The 16,287-nt window shown below is 47.0% G+C and overlaps 1 protein-coding gene across 2 annotated transcripts; it reads right to left on the bottom strand.

Moving 5' to 3' along the window:
- Positions 1-563: 563 nt before the first annotated feature.
- Positions 564-16,287, bottom strand: GET1 (guided entry of tail-anchored proteins factor 1). 2 transcript variants are annotated; one of them, XM_069566268.1, is made up of 5 exons: positions 16,070-16,287; positions 7,608-7,773; positions 6,523-6,590; positions 3,337-3,451; positions 564-1,463 (listed from the first exon to the last, which is right to left on the bottom strand). In XM_069566268.1, exons 1-5 carry the CDS (start codon positions 16,244-16,246, stop codon positions 1,390-1,392), a joined length of 600 nt encoding a protein of 199 aa, XP_069422369.1. In that variant the 5' UTR covers positions 16,247-16,287; the 3' UTR covers positions 564-1,389. The 2 variants fall into 2 exon arrangements, with proteins under 2 accessions (XP_069422369.1, XP_069422360.1); XM_069566259.1 differs by having other exon boundaries at positions 6,550-6,590; positions 16,070-16,260.

The raw sequence follows: 16,287 nt of genomic DNA, 5'->3' as shown, positions 1-16,287 counted from the left end.
CTGCAGTGATGCAGAAGGACCCAGAGTCTGCCATACAGCATGAAGTCAGAAGGAGAAAAACAAATACCGCATATTAACACATACACACACAATCCAGAAAAACGGTACCGATGAACCTCTCCACAGGGCAGAACAGAGACACATGTGCAGAGAGTGGACCAGTGGACACAGCAGGGGAAGGAGAGGACGGGACAGACTGCGAGAGGAGCAGGGACGTGCACACCAGCACGTGTAAAACAGCTAGTGGGAAGCCACTGAGAAGCGCAGGGAGCTCAGCTCGGTGCTCTGCGATGACCTAGAGGGCTGCCACAGGCGGGTGGGAGGGAGGCTCAAGGAGGAGGGGATATATGTCTACATATAGCTGACTCATGCTGTTGTACAGCAGAAACTAACACAACGTCATAAAGCACTTATACTTCAATTCAAGTAAATACTTTAAAAACAAAACAAAAACTCATGCTAGTATTTGGTTTTACAGGGCTGAGTCCCACTTAGTCATCGGTGCAAGCTCCCATCACAGATCAGTTGTAGCAAAAAGTGGCCATAAGGAACGAAGTCACACAAGCGCTTGCAAAAGTTTTAATTAGAAAAAAGTGTTTTAAAAAATACTTAGCAGAAATGTACTTGATGGGGCAAACAGGCAGTCATTCAAAGTAATTTAATCAGGGGTCCTAGCCTGTTTTTTAACTTCCTTCCATTCTACAGAGCATAAAAATTATATGCTTTAAAAAATACCCTTCATTGGAAATACTTTATAAAACAGTTTAAGCATAAGACAATGCATTATGGGTTCATGAATACATAAAACACAGCAATGAAACATTCGCTTCAAATAAGTAGACAATATCTGAAGGTTTGCTCAACAAATGACGTTTGAAACAGAGGAAGAAAAGAGCACTGTCCATTAGTGTTACTCTCCCAGTACTACTGCATGAAATTAAAACACAAATTTTCAAATTCTAGTAGTGGTATTAAAATTAAGCTACTTGGTAATAGGGCTTAAAAATAGCTCCAACTCTTTAAAGCACTTACATTACTAGAAAAGCCTGACTTTCCAGTTGGCAAGATGACCTTTTAAAACATGTCACAAGTGCAGATCACAAGGAAAAATGTGTAGACCATAATGTCACACACTTCTCACCACAAATCTGGTGCCATGGTGACCAGCGCACACACGTGAGACTGACCGTCACGGCCCATGACAAGCACAGGAAATCGTGATTCTTCTAAGAATCTCAACATGAAGTCCAAGAATAAACATGTTCAACGACAACTAATCTGTGGCTGTGTTTCTTAAAAAAAAAAAAAAAAAAAAGTATAAGTCAGACTTGCAACCTCCTAAGTGAAAATTTGATTTTGAAAGTGCTGTAGTTGAATTCGTCTTCGTTTTCAGCTGAAAGGGTGAAGCACAATGGCCACAACTTTGTTACAGACTAAAATCCAACAGGTAATTCCAACACCACCTAAAAACAAAGAAATTCAACATGAGAGCATGCAGGAGTGCTGCCCACATTTCCTGCCCCTGCTGCCTTTGACTTCTGGGAGACGGAGCACGCTGCTCTGAGTCATGCTGGGCTAGGTCTAAGTTTGTGTTCCGTGGGTTCAAACTGATCATGCTTTCTACCGATTCATGGACCTGCAGGAATTACTCAAAACAATAAACTATGGTTTGAGTTTCTCTTTCCTGCCTGAGAGCTGTGCATCATTATTTATGATATTAACTGACGGCAGGACCACCCTCTCAGACTACTTGTCTTTCCCTTCTCACAAAAGCATTACAAACACAGAGCAATGTCTACCTGGGCTTTCCCTGCCCCACTGATGGCTGAGAGACAGGACAGCAGGCCACAAGATGCCTGGAAGGGTGGCCTCTTAGCTCCTCGGCATAGGACCACTGAGAACCACCAGCCGTGCCCTCCTGGTTGAATCCAGAAAGGAGGAAGAGGAGGGGAAGGAAGGGGGTTGGCTAAGCTAATGTAGTAATTCACCTCCAGGGTGACCACAAATCACAGCCAGAGACTGGCCAAGCAGCACGTGTACTACAGCATCCACTCCACAGCAACAACTCAGACTAAAACAAATGTCCTTTAGCAGGGAAATTAATAAATGATAACACACCTAAATGAAGAACAGCTACTCCAAGTTCCTTCATAAAGAAACTCCGTAAGCTGCCCTCTCAGCATAGCCAGCAGCATTTCAGTAAGACTCTGATGCTGGGAGGGATTAGGGGCAGGAGGAGAAGGGGACGACAGAGGATGAGATGGCTGGATGGCGTCACTGACTCAATGGACGTGAGTCTGAGTGAACTCCGGGAGTTGGTGATAGACAGGGAGGCCTGGTTTGCTGCGATTCATGGGGTCGCAAAGAGTCGGACACAACTGAGCAACTGAACTGAACTGAACTGAACTGAACTGAATGTGAAGAAACTTAATGATATGGGAGAGTGAATGTCACTCAGTCGTGACCCCATGAACTATACAGTCCACAGAATTCTCCAGGCCAGAATGGAGTGGCTGGCCATTCCCTTCTCCAGGGGATCTTCCCAACCCAGGGATCAAACCCAGGTCTCCCACATTGCAGGCAGATTCTTTACTGTCTGAGCCACTAGGGAAGCCCGATGTGGGAAAAGGCTTAAATAACAGGAAGGGTAAAAATTGTATGTGCCAGATAACCTTTACTGTATAAAAATATATAGCAAAGAAGACTGGAAAAAATACACCACAATGTTAAGAGGGCAATCCATAGCTAATGAGTCTTTAAAAAATTTTTTTCTGATATTTCTATTCATTCTACAAACACATGCACTAATTTTTCTTTTTCTGGCCATGCCAGGCAGCATGTAGGATGTTAGTTTCCCAGCCAGGGATTGAACCTGAGCCCCATGCAGTGGAAGCACAGATTCCTAATCACTGGACTGCCAGGGAATTCCCATGACATGGACTGATTTTAACATTTGAAAAAAATTCTTTCATAAGTGAAAGAATGGCCAACAGCAGGAAATGCTGCTGAGGGACTAAGCATAGTGTGAATTCAAAAGAAGCCACTGAATCGGGGAATTAGAAGTGGTGTTTCAAAAAACAGGTATCAGACCACGGTACTGGCCTTGGACTGTAGAGGCAGGCTTGGGCTGAATTACAGCTCTGCTAGTTCACAGTTCGGTCATGCTGGACTAGTTAAGTAAATTCTCCTGGTGTTGGCTTCTTTGCTGCAAGACTCGTGGGAGGGGCAGAGACAAGCACTATTCACCCCAGGCGGCAGGGGGAGGTCACCTGACTGCAGACGCCCCACTTCAGCCTTAGCCACGCTCCCCCACCACGCTTGCCGGAACCCTCTCACCTGCGACTCTCGTAGGAAATGCTACCAGGCGGTCCAGGGGAGTGATCCACTTGCTTGGCACCACAGCCACAGGGACAGAGTAATACTTCCAGATGAGCGAGACCATCAGGGCGGCCTGCAGAGACACGGCTGGTGAGCAGAGACACACGACCCACCACCACGGAAGACAAGGAAACAGGAAGACAAACTAAGGAAACTCCCAGTCAGTGACTTCACTCCCGGCCAATCCAGTCCTCACCATCCACACACATGATTAAATTAGCTGATACACTATCCAAGGTCTCCCACAGTGTAGGTGTTCCCTTCCATTAAGCAGCTCCCCGAAGTGGCCAGCTTATGCTAAATACACCTCGTTTGTGACAAAAGTGATGTCTCTCGGACCCTTGAGAAAACTAGCTACTCCTCCCATCCTCAACCCAAGCACAGCAGTGAGCCCTCTGTGAGGTTCAATGGCTCCTCACTTCCCAGCAGCATTCTACCAGCTGTCTTCCGTCCTCTCCACAGTCCTGAAAATGCCACCCAGGTGACCAGACCCAAGAGCGCGGCTCTCCCAACTTCTGTCCCTGTGAAACCTCTCTTATAGCAAAGTGACAGTGCCCCAGGATCAAAGTCCTCACACACCCCAGACCACCGGGACTGCGGGGGGCAGGGCTCCCAGCATGGACACTCGGAGATCATTTAAAGCAGCTCCAGCCTCTTGTGCAGCCCATCCACAACCTCAGGGTGGAGGGAGAGGAGCAGGGGCGAGAAACGAAACGAGGAAAAATCCACCAGATGAGAAAGGTGGGAAGCAATGGTGTTGGACTTGGGTGAGAATAAGGTGTCCCCTGACTGGAATAGATAGCTACTTGTCATCTACACGGGTGACGAGCAACTGCCACATCACTGACCAGCTTAGAAAATATAATGTCTAAATAAGCTATCAACTACAAACAATAAAGGGTTTGCCTGGATGGCTCAGACGGTAAAGAATCTGCCAGTCAAGGCAGGAGACCCAAGTTTGATCCCTCAGTCAGAAGATCCCCTGGAGAAGGAAATGGCTACCCACTCCAGTGTTCTCGCCTGGAAAATTCCATGGACAGAGGAGTCTGGTGGGCTCCAGTCCATGGGGTCGCAAAAGACTTGGCACTAAACACGCCTTGGCGACTACAAAACAGTAGCAACAGACAATAAATGCTGGAGAGGATGTAGAGAAAAAGGAACCCTACTGCACCGCTGGTGCGCATGTAAACTGGTACAGCCACTATGGAGAACAGCATGGAGACTAGGAATAAAACTACCATGTGACGCAGCAATCCCACTGCTGGGCACATACTCGGAGAAACCACAATCCAGAAAGACACACGCACACCCCAGAAAGACACACGCACACCCCAGTGTTCATTGCAGCACTGTTTCCAACAGCCAGGACATGGAAGCAACCTAGACGGCGATCGACAGATGAATGGATAAAGGAGCTGTGGTACACACACACAATGAAATGCCATTCAGCCATAAAAAGGAACGAAGCTGAGTCCATTGTAGTGAGGTGGATGAACCTAGAGCCTGTTACACAAAGTAAGTCAGAAAGAGAAAAATAAATATCAAATATTAACGCATGTATGTGGAATCTAGAAAAACAGTACTGATGAACCTATTACAGAGAAGAAAAAAAAAAGATTCAGAGAAAGGACTGGTGGACTCCACGGCAGGGGAAGGAGAGGGTGGAAAAGAGAGAGCAGCACTGATATATACAGACCGTCGTGTAAAACAGAGGGCTAGTGAGAAGCTGCTGTGCAGCACACGGAGCCCAACAAGGCACTGTGATGACCTAGAGGGGCGGAACGGAGGCAGAAGGCAGGCTCGAAAGGAAGAAGATATAAGTATATAATTATGACTGACTGGCACTGATGTATGGCAGAGCCCACCACAACACTGTAAAGTAATTATCCGCCAATAAAAAAATAAATAAAAGCACATAGGAAGATGAAAAAATAATAATAAGCTCTCCAACTTGATCCCCCAGGCTCCCAACACTGCAACATGAAAGAACTCCAGAAAAGCTCATGTGCTAAAAAAATTCCAACATTTAACAATTCTTAAAGAGAAAAGCTCAGTCACGTCTGACTACAGATACCATGAACTGCAGCCCTCCAGGCTCCTCTGTCCATGGAATTCTCCGGGCAAGAATACTGGAGGGGTAGCCAGGAGAAATATCCACAACCTCAGATATGCAGATGACACCACTCTAATGGCAGAAAGCAAAGAGGAACTAAAGAGCTTCTTGATGAGGGTGAAAGAGGAGAGTGAAAAAGCTAGCTTGACACTCAACATTCAAAAAACTAAGATCATGGCATCTTGTCCCATCACTTCATGGCAAATACATGCAGAAAAAGTGGAAAGAGTGACAGATTTTATTTTCTTGGGCTCCAAAATCACTGTGGACGGTGACTGCAGCCACGAAATTAAAAGATGCTTGCTAAAAAGAAAAGCTATGACAAATCTAGACAGCATACTAAAAAGCAGAGGCATTACTTTGCTGACAAAGGTCTGTAAAATGAAAGCTATGGTTTTCCAGCAGTCAGGTACAGATGTGAAAGTTGGACCATAAAGAAGGTGGAGTGCTAAAGAATTGATGTTTTCTAATTGTAGTGCTGGAGAAGACTCTTGAGTCCCTTGGATAGCAAGGAGATCAAACCACCAGTCAACATTAAAGGAAAACAACCCTGAATATTCACCAGAAGGATCGATGCTGAAGCTGAAACTCCAATACTTGGGTCACCTGATATGAAGAGCTGACTCACTGGAAAAGACCCTGATGCTGGAAAAGATTGAAGGCAAGAGGAGAACAGAAGAGGATAAGATGGTTGGATGGTATCACTGACTCAATGGACATGAGTCTGAGCAAACTCTGGAAAATAGTAAAGGACAGCGAAGCCTGGCATGCTGCAGTCCATGGGGTTGCAAAGAGTCAGACACAACTTAGTGACTGAACAACAACAACAAAGAGAAAAGCTGAAAGAGACTAAGAGGAAGAAAGGTGCTTTTTTTAAAATCTAACTTAGAAACTCACAGTGTTCAGAGTCACACACTAGCAGGACCAGCCGGCAGCTGAAAGTGGGAAAGCCTGAATTCCAGGCCTGGATTCTGGGTCACACGGTTTTGGAGGACTTCAATGACCCCCAGGTGACACAACAGGGCACTTACTTGCAATATGTAGAAGGCAACACTTACAACCCATTTTATCTTGGCCAACTGAGCTGTCCGTGCTTTCACTGAAAGGAAAAACAAATGATATCAGTCCTAAAACAAACAACAAAAAAAAATGAAGAAAATATTCAAGAACACAGAAATGTTTTTCCCTCTCATTAAATATTTTCTAACTATGTATGCAACATTTGCTCAACATGCTTAGAAAATATAAAATGCAATTTCTTTAAAATCACCCACTATGCCATTATTCAAAATAGAATCACTCACAGATTATGAGATCTGAAGCTTTAATTTTAAAAACTCTTAAAACTATTCATCTAAATCAGAGATTCATTTTACAATGCACTTAACCAACAGAACTATACTTTCTTTCCAGACTTCTTAGCCCACACAGGACACTAACCCATAGTCTAGTTTGTCTCAGGCCTGGGGAGGCCCCCTTGGCATGTTTTACAAGCCACACACACTCTTGGCACACACGCTGACCTCCTCTCCATCCCATGAGAGAGTTAGGAACAGTGGCTGAGTAAGACTTGATCCCCACCCTGAAGTCAACACTCAGATAAGGAGACTCCTGGGCAATTTTTAGAGAGTGTTCACAAAAGCCCTTGAAAATTCACTGTAAGATTTTCCTGGGCTTCTCTCAGAAAAGTGTTGAATTTGAGAGTATCAGCCTACAGAGAATGAAGAAAATCTAAGAGGATGTTAGAGCTTTCTGTGTGGGTTTTTTTGTTTTGTTTTTTGAGTTTAAAAAAAATTTTTTTGGCCACACCTCGAGGCTTGCGTGATCTTAGTTTCCAGACTAGGGATGGAACCTGGGGCCCCAGCAGTGAAAGTGCAGAGTCCTAACCACTGGACCACCAGGGAGTTCCCAGGTTTCTGTGTTTAGAAAGCAAAGGTTCATCAGCAAACTAAGGACAAAGTAAGAATTATTGTCAGGTCTCTTCCAGACAACTTAAAACTCTCCATCAACATCAGAACGTTGAAGCTCAAAGGGTATACGCTATGCATCTTCATATAAAGGCTTCTCTGTGAACCAGCTCTTACGAAGCTTTCCAGGCTACAGCTGAGCACAGTACCATGAGTTTTGAGTTTATCCATCATCTTGTTGATCTTCCTCTCCAGCCTGGCATATCTGGCAAACTCGTCCATCATGTTGACGGTGGAGAGCTCCTGCTTCATGCCCTGGATCTCCGCTCGCATCTGGGACTCCTGCTCTGCATCCTTCTGCAGCACCCGGGACATCTGGGGGAGGAAACAGAGGGGTCAGGGCCTTGTCCCCCACCTCCTCCTCCTCCTCCGTCCTATCGGCTTGCCGCCTCCTGCCCCTGGGCGAGCTGCCCTTTACCTCCACAGCCTGGCTTTGCTGCATGTCCTGGGCATGCTGCCCACAATCACCGCACAGATAAAGACTCCTTACAGGCGAGTCTCCTGTCAACTATGCCCTTCCTTCAGCTGCTATGTACATTTGTGTACTGTAAAACTGTGATTATAGAGTGAACGCTGATTCCACCCCCGGAGCTGCACTCAGGCGGCAAGGATCCCGCATCCTCTTCTCACCCTTAAGAATTCAATTCTGTCCTCAATTAGGGCAGAGCAGGGGTGGGTGCTGGGTGTCAGGGACGAAGTGGTGGCTGGTGAAGACAGCGCTCCTAGAGGAGCTGCCTGGCATGAGAGTCAGAGTCCCAGCAGGTGAGGGGGGCTTACATAAGCATACATGACAGGAAGAAGGAACCCCGCCTATCATGGTGTCAGAGCCCCAGAGAGGGATGGGGCGGTGCTGGAGACCGAGGATCATTTACAAAGCATTGAGCTAGTCAAGTAAACCTACTGAGGATAACGGTAGCAGTGTTCTCACTGTTAGAAAAGGGAGTGAGAAAGACAAATCCGTAGAGAACTAGAATGAGTCCTGCAGGCGTAGATTAAAATTGGAGACACGTGACTTTCCAGACATAGAGACAGAGGCAATGACAGACATGAATGTTTGCAAAGGATTCGCCTGCACAGCCAGGGCCCCTATGGGAAGCAGCTGGCCCAGGCGCCCTCCCCAAGGTGTTCCTAGCACCAGATAGTGGAGGGGACCCACTCTCGCCTCTGACACCCTTCCCAGGCACCACCCCTCAACACACACACACAAACCTGCCAGGAACGCCAGCGGCCCAGACTCCAGATGGCAGTGGCTGCCAGGTGGTGCCAAACTGACTAGGACGAGTGAGGGTCCCAGGACAGTGAGGGGAGAGAGAGGTGACCACTCTCACAGGGGCACACAGAGGTCCACGGGCGACCTCGTAGGGTATAAGGCTCGGAGAACCGCACTCTGAAAAGGACACTCAGGGACAGCCTCTAGTGGACTGACAAAGTTTATTATCCAATTGTGTAGCTTTATAATTTTCAGGGAATAGAGCATAAGACAGACTTGCACGTAGCCATTTCAGATAAACATCAAAGCATTTAAGCATAAAATACAGTTCCCACCACCCAAGCCATAACATAGCTTTGGCGAAACTCTAAAGGGAGTCTTATCATGAAACAACAGTCCTTGCTCTCAGAAACAGGTGGTCAGAAGGAAGCCTTCGAAAGCCTCAAGGCCGGGCGTATAACCCTTCGTTATCCGTTCCCAGCCTCAGGCACTCAGTGAACGCTCATAACTTTTTGTTATGCTCGTTCCAGCTTCCAACCTTCATTAAGAGTGGAGCAAATACATTTTCAGTATTTGCTCAAAGCCTTCCAGCTCCTCCACAGTAGGGGACTAAGAATCCCTCGGGATTGGCCCCGAGTGATGCGTGGACATCCCCAAATCCATGCCCACAGCACCTGATGAGATGTAATGAAACACAGCATCCTTCATGTGACAAACCCGCCAACATCGGACAGAGACAGCCACAGAACGCCACTGTGCAACACCACTGCCCTGCGATTCTCAGGCATGTCAGCCACACAAGTCAGGGAAGGACCAAGACTCCTTCCAGACTAGAGAGGCCTGACAAGTGTGCGCTACACACGACACTGACTAAGGTCCTTCTGCTCGGAAGGACCTGGTCAGGACAGAGAACCCTGAACAGGACAGGAGGATTGTACCTAACGTTTGGGCTGTGGACAAGGCCGCTGTTTACACACTAAAGTATCGGGGAGAGAGAAAGAGGGTGTTCAAGGCGACAATTAACTTTCAAATGGCTCAGGAAACAACCAGTTCTTTCTATTGAACTTCTCTGCACATCTGTGTTTGTTTCAAATTTTTAAAAATATAAACATATTTCAGTGTACTGGTACACAGCAGGTGCACAATAATTGAGTCTGTTCCTCTAGCCCCGTGCCTGCTGCCTGGCACACAGTATGGTGACTCTTCAGTTCCAGGTGCGCAGACGCGCCCCTCCCCTCAATGCCCCACCAGGGCCGCTTTCCGGCGCCCGAGCAATGAGGCCCTTCGGTGGCCAGAGGGCGCCTGCGCCGCAGCACACTGTGTTTACCACTGCGCAGCCTCCTGCAGGCCTCGAGCCTGCAGCGGGGGCTCCACTCTGCTCGGCTTGTCCTCTCTGCCCTGGACTGACCACTGCCCTACACTCTAACTAAAGGACATACACTCCGGCCAGATCCACCCTAGAGAAGAACACAGGAATGTGCCCAACTAGCTCTAAAACCACAGAATCATCTTAAGAGGAAGGAGTTCATAGATGCTGCTTAAACTTTGTAAACCAAGAAATTGCTGGGTGGGGAAAAGGACTTTCAGAGGTCACAGAGATATTCTTTATCTTGACTGTTGTGGTGGTTACCCTACTGATTCACCACTTCAGGACAAAGGGGAAAAGAGGAAGCAGTGACATATTCCATTTTCTTGGGCTCCAAAATCACTGCAGATGGTGACTGCAGCCATGAAATTAAGACACTTGCCCCTTAGAAGGAAAGCTGACAAACCTAGACAAGCACATTAAAAAGTAGAGACATCACTTTGCCAACAAAGGTCCTCATAGTCAAGCTATGGCTTTTCCAGTAGTCATGTATGGATGTGAGAGCTGGACCATAAAGAAGGCTGAATGCCAAAGAAATGATGCTTTTGAACTGTGGTGTTGGAGAAGACTCTTGAGAGACTGCAATCCTAAAGGAAATCGACCTTGAATATTCACTGGAAGGACTGATGCTGATGCTGAAGCTCCAATACTTTCGGCACCTGATGTGAGGAGCCAGCTGGAAAAGACTGATGAGATTGAGGGCAGGGGAAGGAAGCAACACAGGACAAAATGGTTGGATGACATCATCAACTCAATGGACATGAGTTTGAGCAAACTCCAGGAGATGGTGAAGGACAGAGAAGCCTGGTGTGCTGCAGTTCATGGGGCTAAAACAGTCAGACACAACTTAGCAACTGAACAACAACAACAACTGGCTTGAGATTAGAGAGGCTATACAGCAGTAGGATGCAGCAAAAGGATATGACCCGGGTCCAAGGACAAACCCAGTATCTTTCACCTGAATGACAAACAGCCATCTAATAAGACACAAGCCTCATGCATGAGCAGACTGCAGCAATAATTTCTTATGAGAATGTGGAAGCTGCAGGGCTTAGGTTTGCTGTAAGCTTGGGGAAGGAGCTAGAGATGATGATAGGTCTTATTTATAGCTGTTATTTTTGTTTGTTTAGTCGCTAAGTTGTGTCCTACTCTTTTTCGACCCCATGGACTATAGCCCGCCAGGCTTCTCTATCTATGGGATTTCCCAGGCAAGAACCCTGGAGTGGTTTGCCATTTCCATCTCCAGAGGACCTTCCTGATTCAGGGATTAAACTCACATCTCCTGAAAGACAAACAACCCAATCAAAGAGTGGGGAAAAGACCCAAACAGACATTTCTCCAAAGACGACATACAGATGGCTAACAAACACATGAAAAGATGCTCAACATCGCTCATTATTAGAGAAATGCAAGTCAAAACTACAGTGAGATATCACCTCACACCAGTCAGAATGGCCATCATCAAAAAGTCTACAAATAAATGCTGGAGTGGAAGTGGAGAAAAGGGAGCACTCTTGCACTGTTGGTGGGAATGCAAATTGATACAGCCACTATGGAAGACTATATGGAGATTCCTTTAAAAACTAGGAATAAAACCACCATATGACCCAGCAATCCCACTGCTAGGCATATACCCTGAGGAAACCAAAATTGAAGGAGATACATGTATCCCATTGTTCACTGCAGCACTATTTACAGTAGCTAGAACATGGGAGCAACCTAGATGTCCATGGACAGATGAATGGGTAAAGAAGTTGTGGTACATATACACCATGGAATAAACTCAGCCATAAAAAGGAATGCATTTGAGTCAGTTCTAATGAGGTGGATGAAACTAGAGCCTATTACACGGAGTGAAGTAAGTCAGAAAAAGAAAGATAAATACTGTATACTAATGAATATATACAGAATCTAGAAAAATGGTACTGAAGAATTTATTTGCAGGACAGCAGTGAAAAAACAGACATACAGAACAGACTTATGGATGTGGGGAGAGGAGAGGAGAGGGTGAGATGTATGGAGAGAGTAACACGGAAACTTACATTATCATATGTATAATAGATAACCAATGGGAATTTGCTGTATATCTCAGAAAACTCAAACGGGGCTCTGTATCAACCTAGAGGGGTGGGATGGGAAGGGAGATGGAAGGGAGGTTTAAAAGGGAGGGGATATATATATATATCTATGGCTGATTCATGTTGAGGTTTGACAGAAAACAACAAAATTATATAAAGCAATTACCCTTCAATTAAAAAATAAATTAATTTTAAAAAATTACTTGCATCTCCTGCATTGCAGGTGGATTCCTTACCACTGAGCCACCTGGGAAGCCCAGGAACAATTCACTGAGGAATACAAAACCAACAGCCTCTTTGAACAACTGAGATTAGTTTTGTATGTGTTTCTAAGATGAGGTTTGATGGAGGAGGGCGTGGCAATCCTCTCCAGTATTCTTGCCTGGAGAATCCCATGGACAGAGGAGCCTGACAGGCTACAGACCATAGGGTTGCAGTGACAACTGAAGTGACTAGGCGGCAGCAGCCAACATGAGGCGGAGAGAGATGGGGGTAAGTCAGAAGAATCTAGGTGATTCTATAGGTGTGCCAGGCAACACACAAAATGGGAGAAAAACCTGCAAGTCATATATTTAATAAGGAGTTAATATCCAGACTGTATAAAAAACTTCTAGTGAAAGTGTTAGTCTCTCAGTTGTGTCCAACTCTTTGTGACCCCATGGACTGTAGCTTGCCAGGCTCCTCTGTCCATGGAATTCTCCAGGCAAGAATACTACAGTGGGTAGCCATTTCTTTCTCCAGGGGATCTTCCTGACCCAGGGATCAAACCCGAGACTCCTACTTTGCAGGCAGATTCTTTACCGTCTGAGTGAAGAAGTGAAGTGTTAATCGCTCAGTCATGCCCGACTCTTCGCAACCCCATGGACTGCAGCCCACCAGGCTCCTCTGTCCATGGGATTTTCCAGGCAAGAATACTGGAGTGGGTAGCCATTTACTTCTCCAGGGGATCTTCCCGACCCAGGGATTGAACCTGGGTCTCCTGCACTGCAGGCAGAATCTTTACTGACTGAACTAGGAGGGAAGCCCTGTCTGAGCCACCTTCTAACTCAACTATCAAAACATAGCCTCTTACTCTGGAGGTGCACCTGCAGAGGGTGCCCTTCTCCTAGGGACAGCTCCTGAAGCCCCATGGGAAAACGGCCCACAGGGAATTCTGATGGTCCAGCAGTAAGCACTCCACTCACTAGCTCTAACTGAGAGGGCTGAGGGTGCAGGTTCAGTCCCTAGTCAGGGAACCAAAATCCCACAAGCCATGTGGCATGGCCAGAAAATAGGCCACAGATCAGAATAGACATTTTCCATATACTGATAGCCAATAAACACATGAGATGGTATTCAACATCACTGATCATTAGGAAAATGAAGATAAGCCACTCAGCATCCATTAGGATGTCTATTATTCAAAAAGAAAAAAATAATAACCTAAAAATAACAAGTGATGGAGAATGTGGAGAAATTGAAATGATGAGAATTTAAATGATGTAGCTGCTGTGGAAAACAGTATGGCAGCTTCTCAAAAAAAAAAAAAAAACAGAATTACCGTATGATCCAGCAATTCTACTTCTGGATATTTACCCAAGAGAAGTGAAAGCAGATTCAAATAAACACATACACCAACATTCCGACAGCATTACTCACAACAGCCAAAAGGTGGAAACGACCCCAATGTCCATCAGAAGATGAATAAAAAACAAAATGCAGTATATACGTAAGTGCATGCTCAGTCATTCTGTCGTGTCCAACTCTTTTCAACTCCATGGACTATAGCCTACCAGGCTTCTCTGTCCACGGAATTTTCCATGAACGGATACTGGAGTGGGTTGCCATTTCCTACTCCAAATACAATGGAATATTATTTGGCCTTAAAAAAGAAGGAAATCCTAACACAGGCTACAAAAGGGATGAACCCTAAAGACACTATGCTCAGTGAAGAAATAAGCCAGACAGAAAAGGACATAAAATATAAGACAGAAAACTATGACTTCACTTATACGAGGTGCCTAGAAGAGTCAAATTCAGAGAGACGAGAGAGTAAGCTGGTGGTTGCCAGGCGTGGGGGGAAGCCACACGGGGCTAACTCCCCCTGTTCAGTGGGGAGAGAGTCTGTTTAGGAAGCTACAGATGTTCTGGAGATGGATGGTGGTGATGGTTACACAGCGATGTGAACAGACTCAATGCCACTGAACTATGTACCTAAAAAGTTAAAGTGGTCAATTTCATGCTATGTGTATTTTACCACAATTTTTTAAAAAATAAAATGAAAGAAAAGTGGGCAAGGGCCTGCTCTTCAAGGGTATTTTATGCACTGCTAAGTACTTGGGACATCATCTTAAACACAAGGCAGCATCAGGAAAAATTCTGAACGGGGGATGGGATTAAGACTGAATTCCCCATGCCTCAGGGCAAGGTGGTGGTAGTGGTAAAGAAGCCACCTGCTAAAGCAAGCGACATAAGAGATGCGAGTTCATTCCCTGGGTCAGGAAGATCCCCTGAAGGAGGAAATGGCTACCACCACTCCAGTATTCTTGCCTGGAGAATCCCATGGACAGAGGAGCTTGGTGGGCTACAGTTCATGGGTCACAAAAAGACGGACACAACTGAAGTGACATAACACAGAGACAGGGCAATTTGGGTGGTAAGGTCCTAGAATAGAGTTTTACATAAAACAGGCACTCGGTGGATACCAGTTGTTGTTCAGTCGCTCAGTCGTGCCCGATTCTTTCTGACCCCATGGACTGAAGCACGCTGGGCTTCCTTGCCCTTCACTATCTCTTGGAGCTTGCTCAAACTCATGTCCATCGAATCGGTGATGCCATCCAACCGTCTCATTCTCTGTCGCCCCCTTCTCCTCCAGCCCCCAATCTTTCCCAGCATCAGGGTCTTTTCCAGGGTAGAGTAAAAGCAAAAGAAGTAGAAATCTTGTCTATCTTTAAATACCCGAACATCGCAGCCACCGCAAATTTATATCTGGAGAGAACAGAACTGAGTTCCCTGGATACTGCTAGTGTGGTGCACGCCACGTTTGAAGCCTGGGTCTGAGTCTGACAGCTCCTCAGTCCCACCGTGGGCATACAGAGGGCGCCCTGCCCCGGGGAACAGCTCCCTACGTTTCCCCCACACACCTCCCATCAAATGTGCCACCGAAGCCCATCCATATTCATGCTCCAGAAGGGCAGACCTTGGAGGATCGATCACAAACCAAAGATCAAATCTCCAGCCGTCAGTCACCAGCTGGATGACTTAATACAACTACTAGACTCTGGGCCAGACACCTCCTCAGGGAGGTATAGGAAGATGGGATGACGGTGGCAGCAGTCCTGGCGACTGAACACGAGGCAGTGTACTCATGATGGGCAAAACGCCCCGCAAAGTGCTCCGAGGTGGCCGTGGCTCCTCTGGGAAACGGAAGCAACACGAAGAGCACTGAGATTCTCTGTCTATGCTGTCTCCAACCCCTCCCGCCCCAAGAATGGGAGCCCCTGCACCCTGAGACCCATCCCTTGGGACTTGGCACAATAGACACTGCACACGACAAGGCGGGACCTCCCGGAGCCCCGGCTGCCGAGCTGCGGGCACTGGCCCTCAGCACCCGAAGGCTGCTCTCCGCTCCCAGGGGCAAGAGGATAACAGAAATGAGGGGGAAGGAGGGCAGAAAGGCACTGGGCACTCCAAGCTTAGGGCTGCTGCCACGTGAAAACGTGGCCAAGTGTGGGCAGGTTATTATGCTTTGTTTTTCTCACCGAGAATCCAGAAATCCAGATTTAGGGGTAAAGCTTTGTAGCCAAACTATAGCACACTCAAAAACATCTTAGAACACAGAACAGCCCAGCCGAGACACCTCAGCAGGCCGAACCCGGCCCTCAGGCGGCCAGCTGGAGAACCCTATGTCTACCGCCGGTTAGCCGAGGACCGAAGCTGCGACCCCACCGGTCCCCGGAGGGCCAGATAGCCACTTACGAAGAAGGAGAAGGACGGGAGGAGGATCCTGAGCACATTGCACCCAAACACGAAGCTGAGCACCAGCAGCCACGCCCAGCGGTCGGCCTCGGCAGTGCTCATCTCGGAAGCTAGCGGCGTCGCCGGGTCGGCTAAAGCAGCTCCATGGGGACCACGCCGACGGCCGCGCGTGCGCATTGAGAACTGCGCGCCGCAGTGGGGCGCCGCCGCGCCTGCGC

This window comes from Ovis canadensis, chromosome 1, assembly GCF_042477335.2.
Source record: "Ovis canadensis isolate MfBH-ARS-UI-01 breed Bighorn chromosome 1, ARS-UI_OviCan_v2, whole genome shotgun sequence".
Lineage (NCBI taxonomy): Eukaryota > Metazoa > Chordata > Mammalia > Artiodactyla > Bovidae > Ovis > Ovis canadensis.
The sequence above is the reverse complement of the archived record's forward strand: the minus strand, read 5'-3'. Positions and strand labels throughout refer to the sequence as shown.

What these genes read in the sequence shown, in the direction of transcription:
- GET1 (XM_069566268.1), bottom strand. Translation starts at nt 16,246, where the DNA reads ATGCGCACGCGCGGCCGTCGGCGTGGTCCCCATGGAGCTGCTTTAGCC. An exon ending in TCCCGTCCTTCTCCTTCTTC is followed by an intron (nt 7,774 to 16,069) that starts GTAAGTGGCTAT and finishes TTCCTCCCCCAG; the next exon opens with ATGTCCCGGGTGCTGCAGAA. An exon ending in ATTTCCTACGAGAGTCGCAG is followed by an intron (nt 1,464 to 3,336) that starts GTGAGAGGGTTC and finishes CTTTGTTTTTAG; the next exon opens with GTGGTGTTGGAATTACCTGT.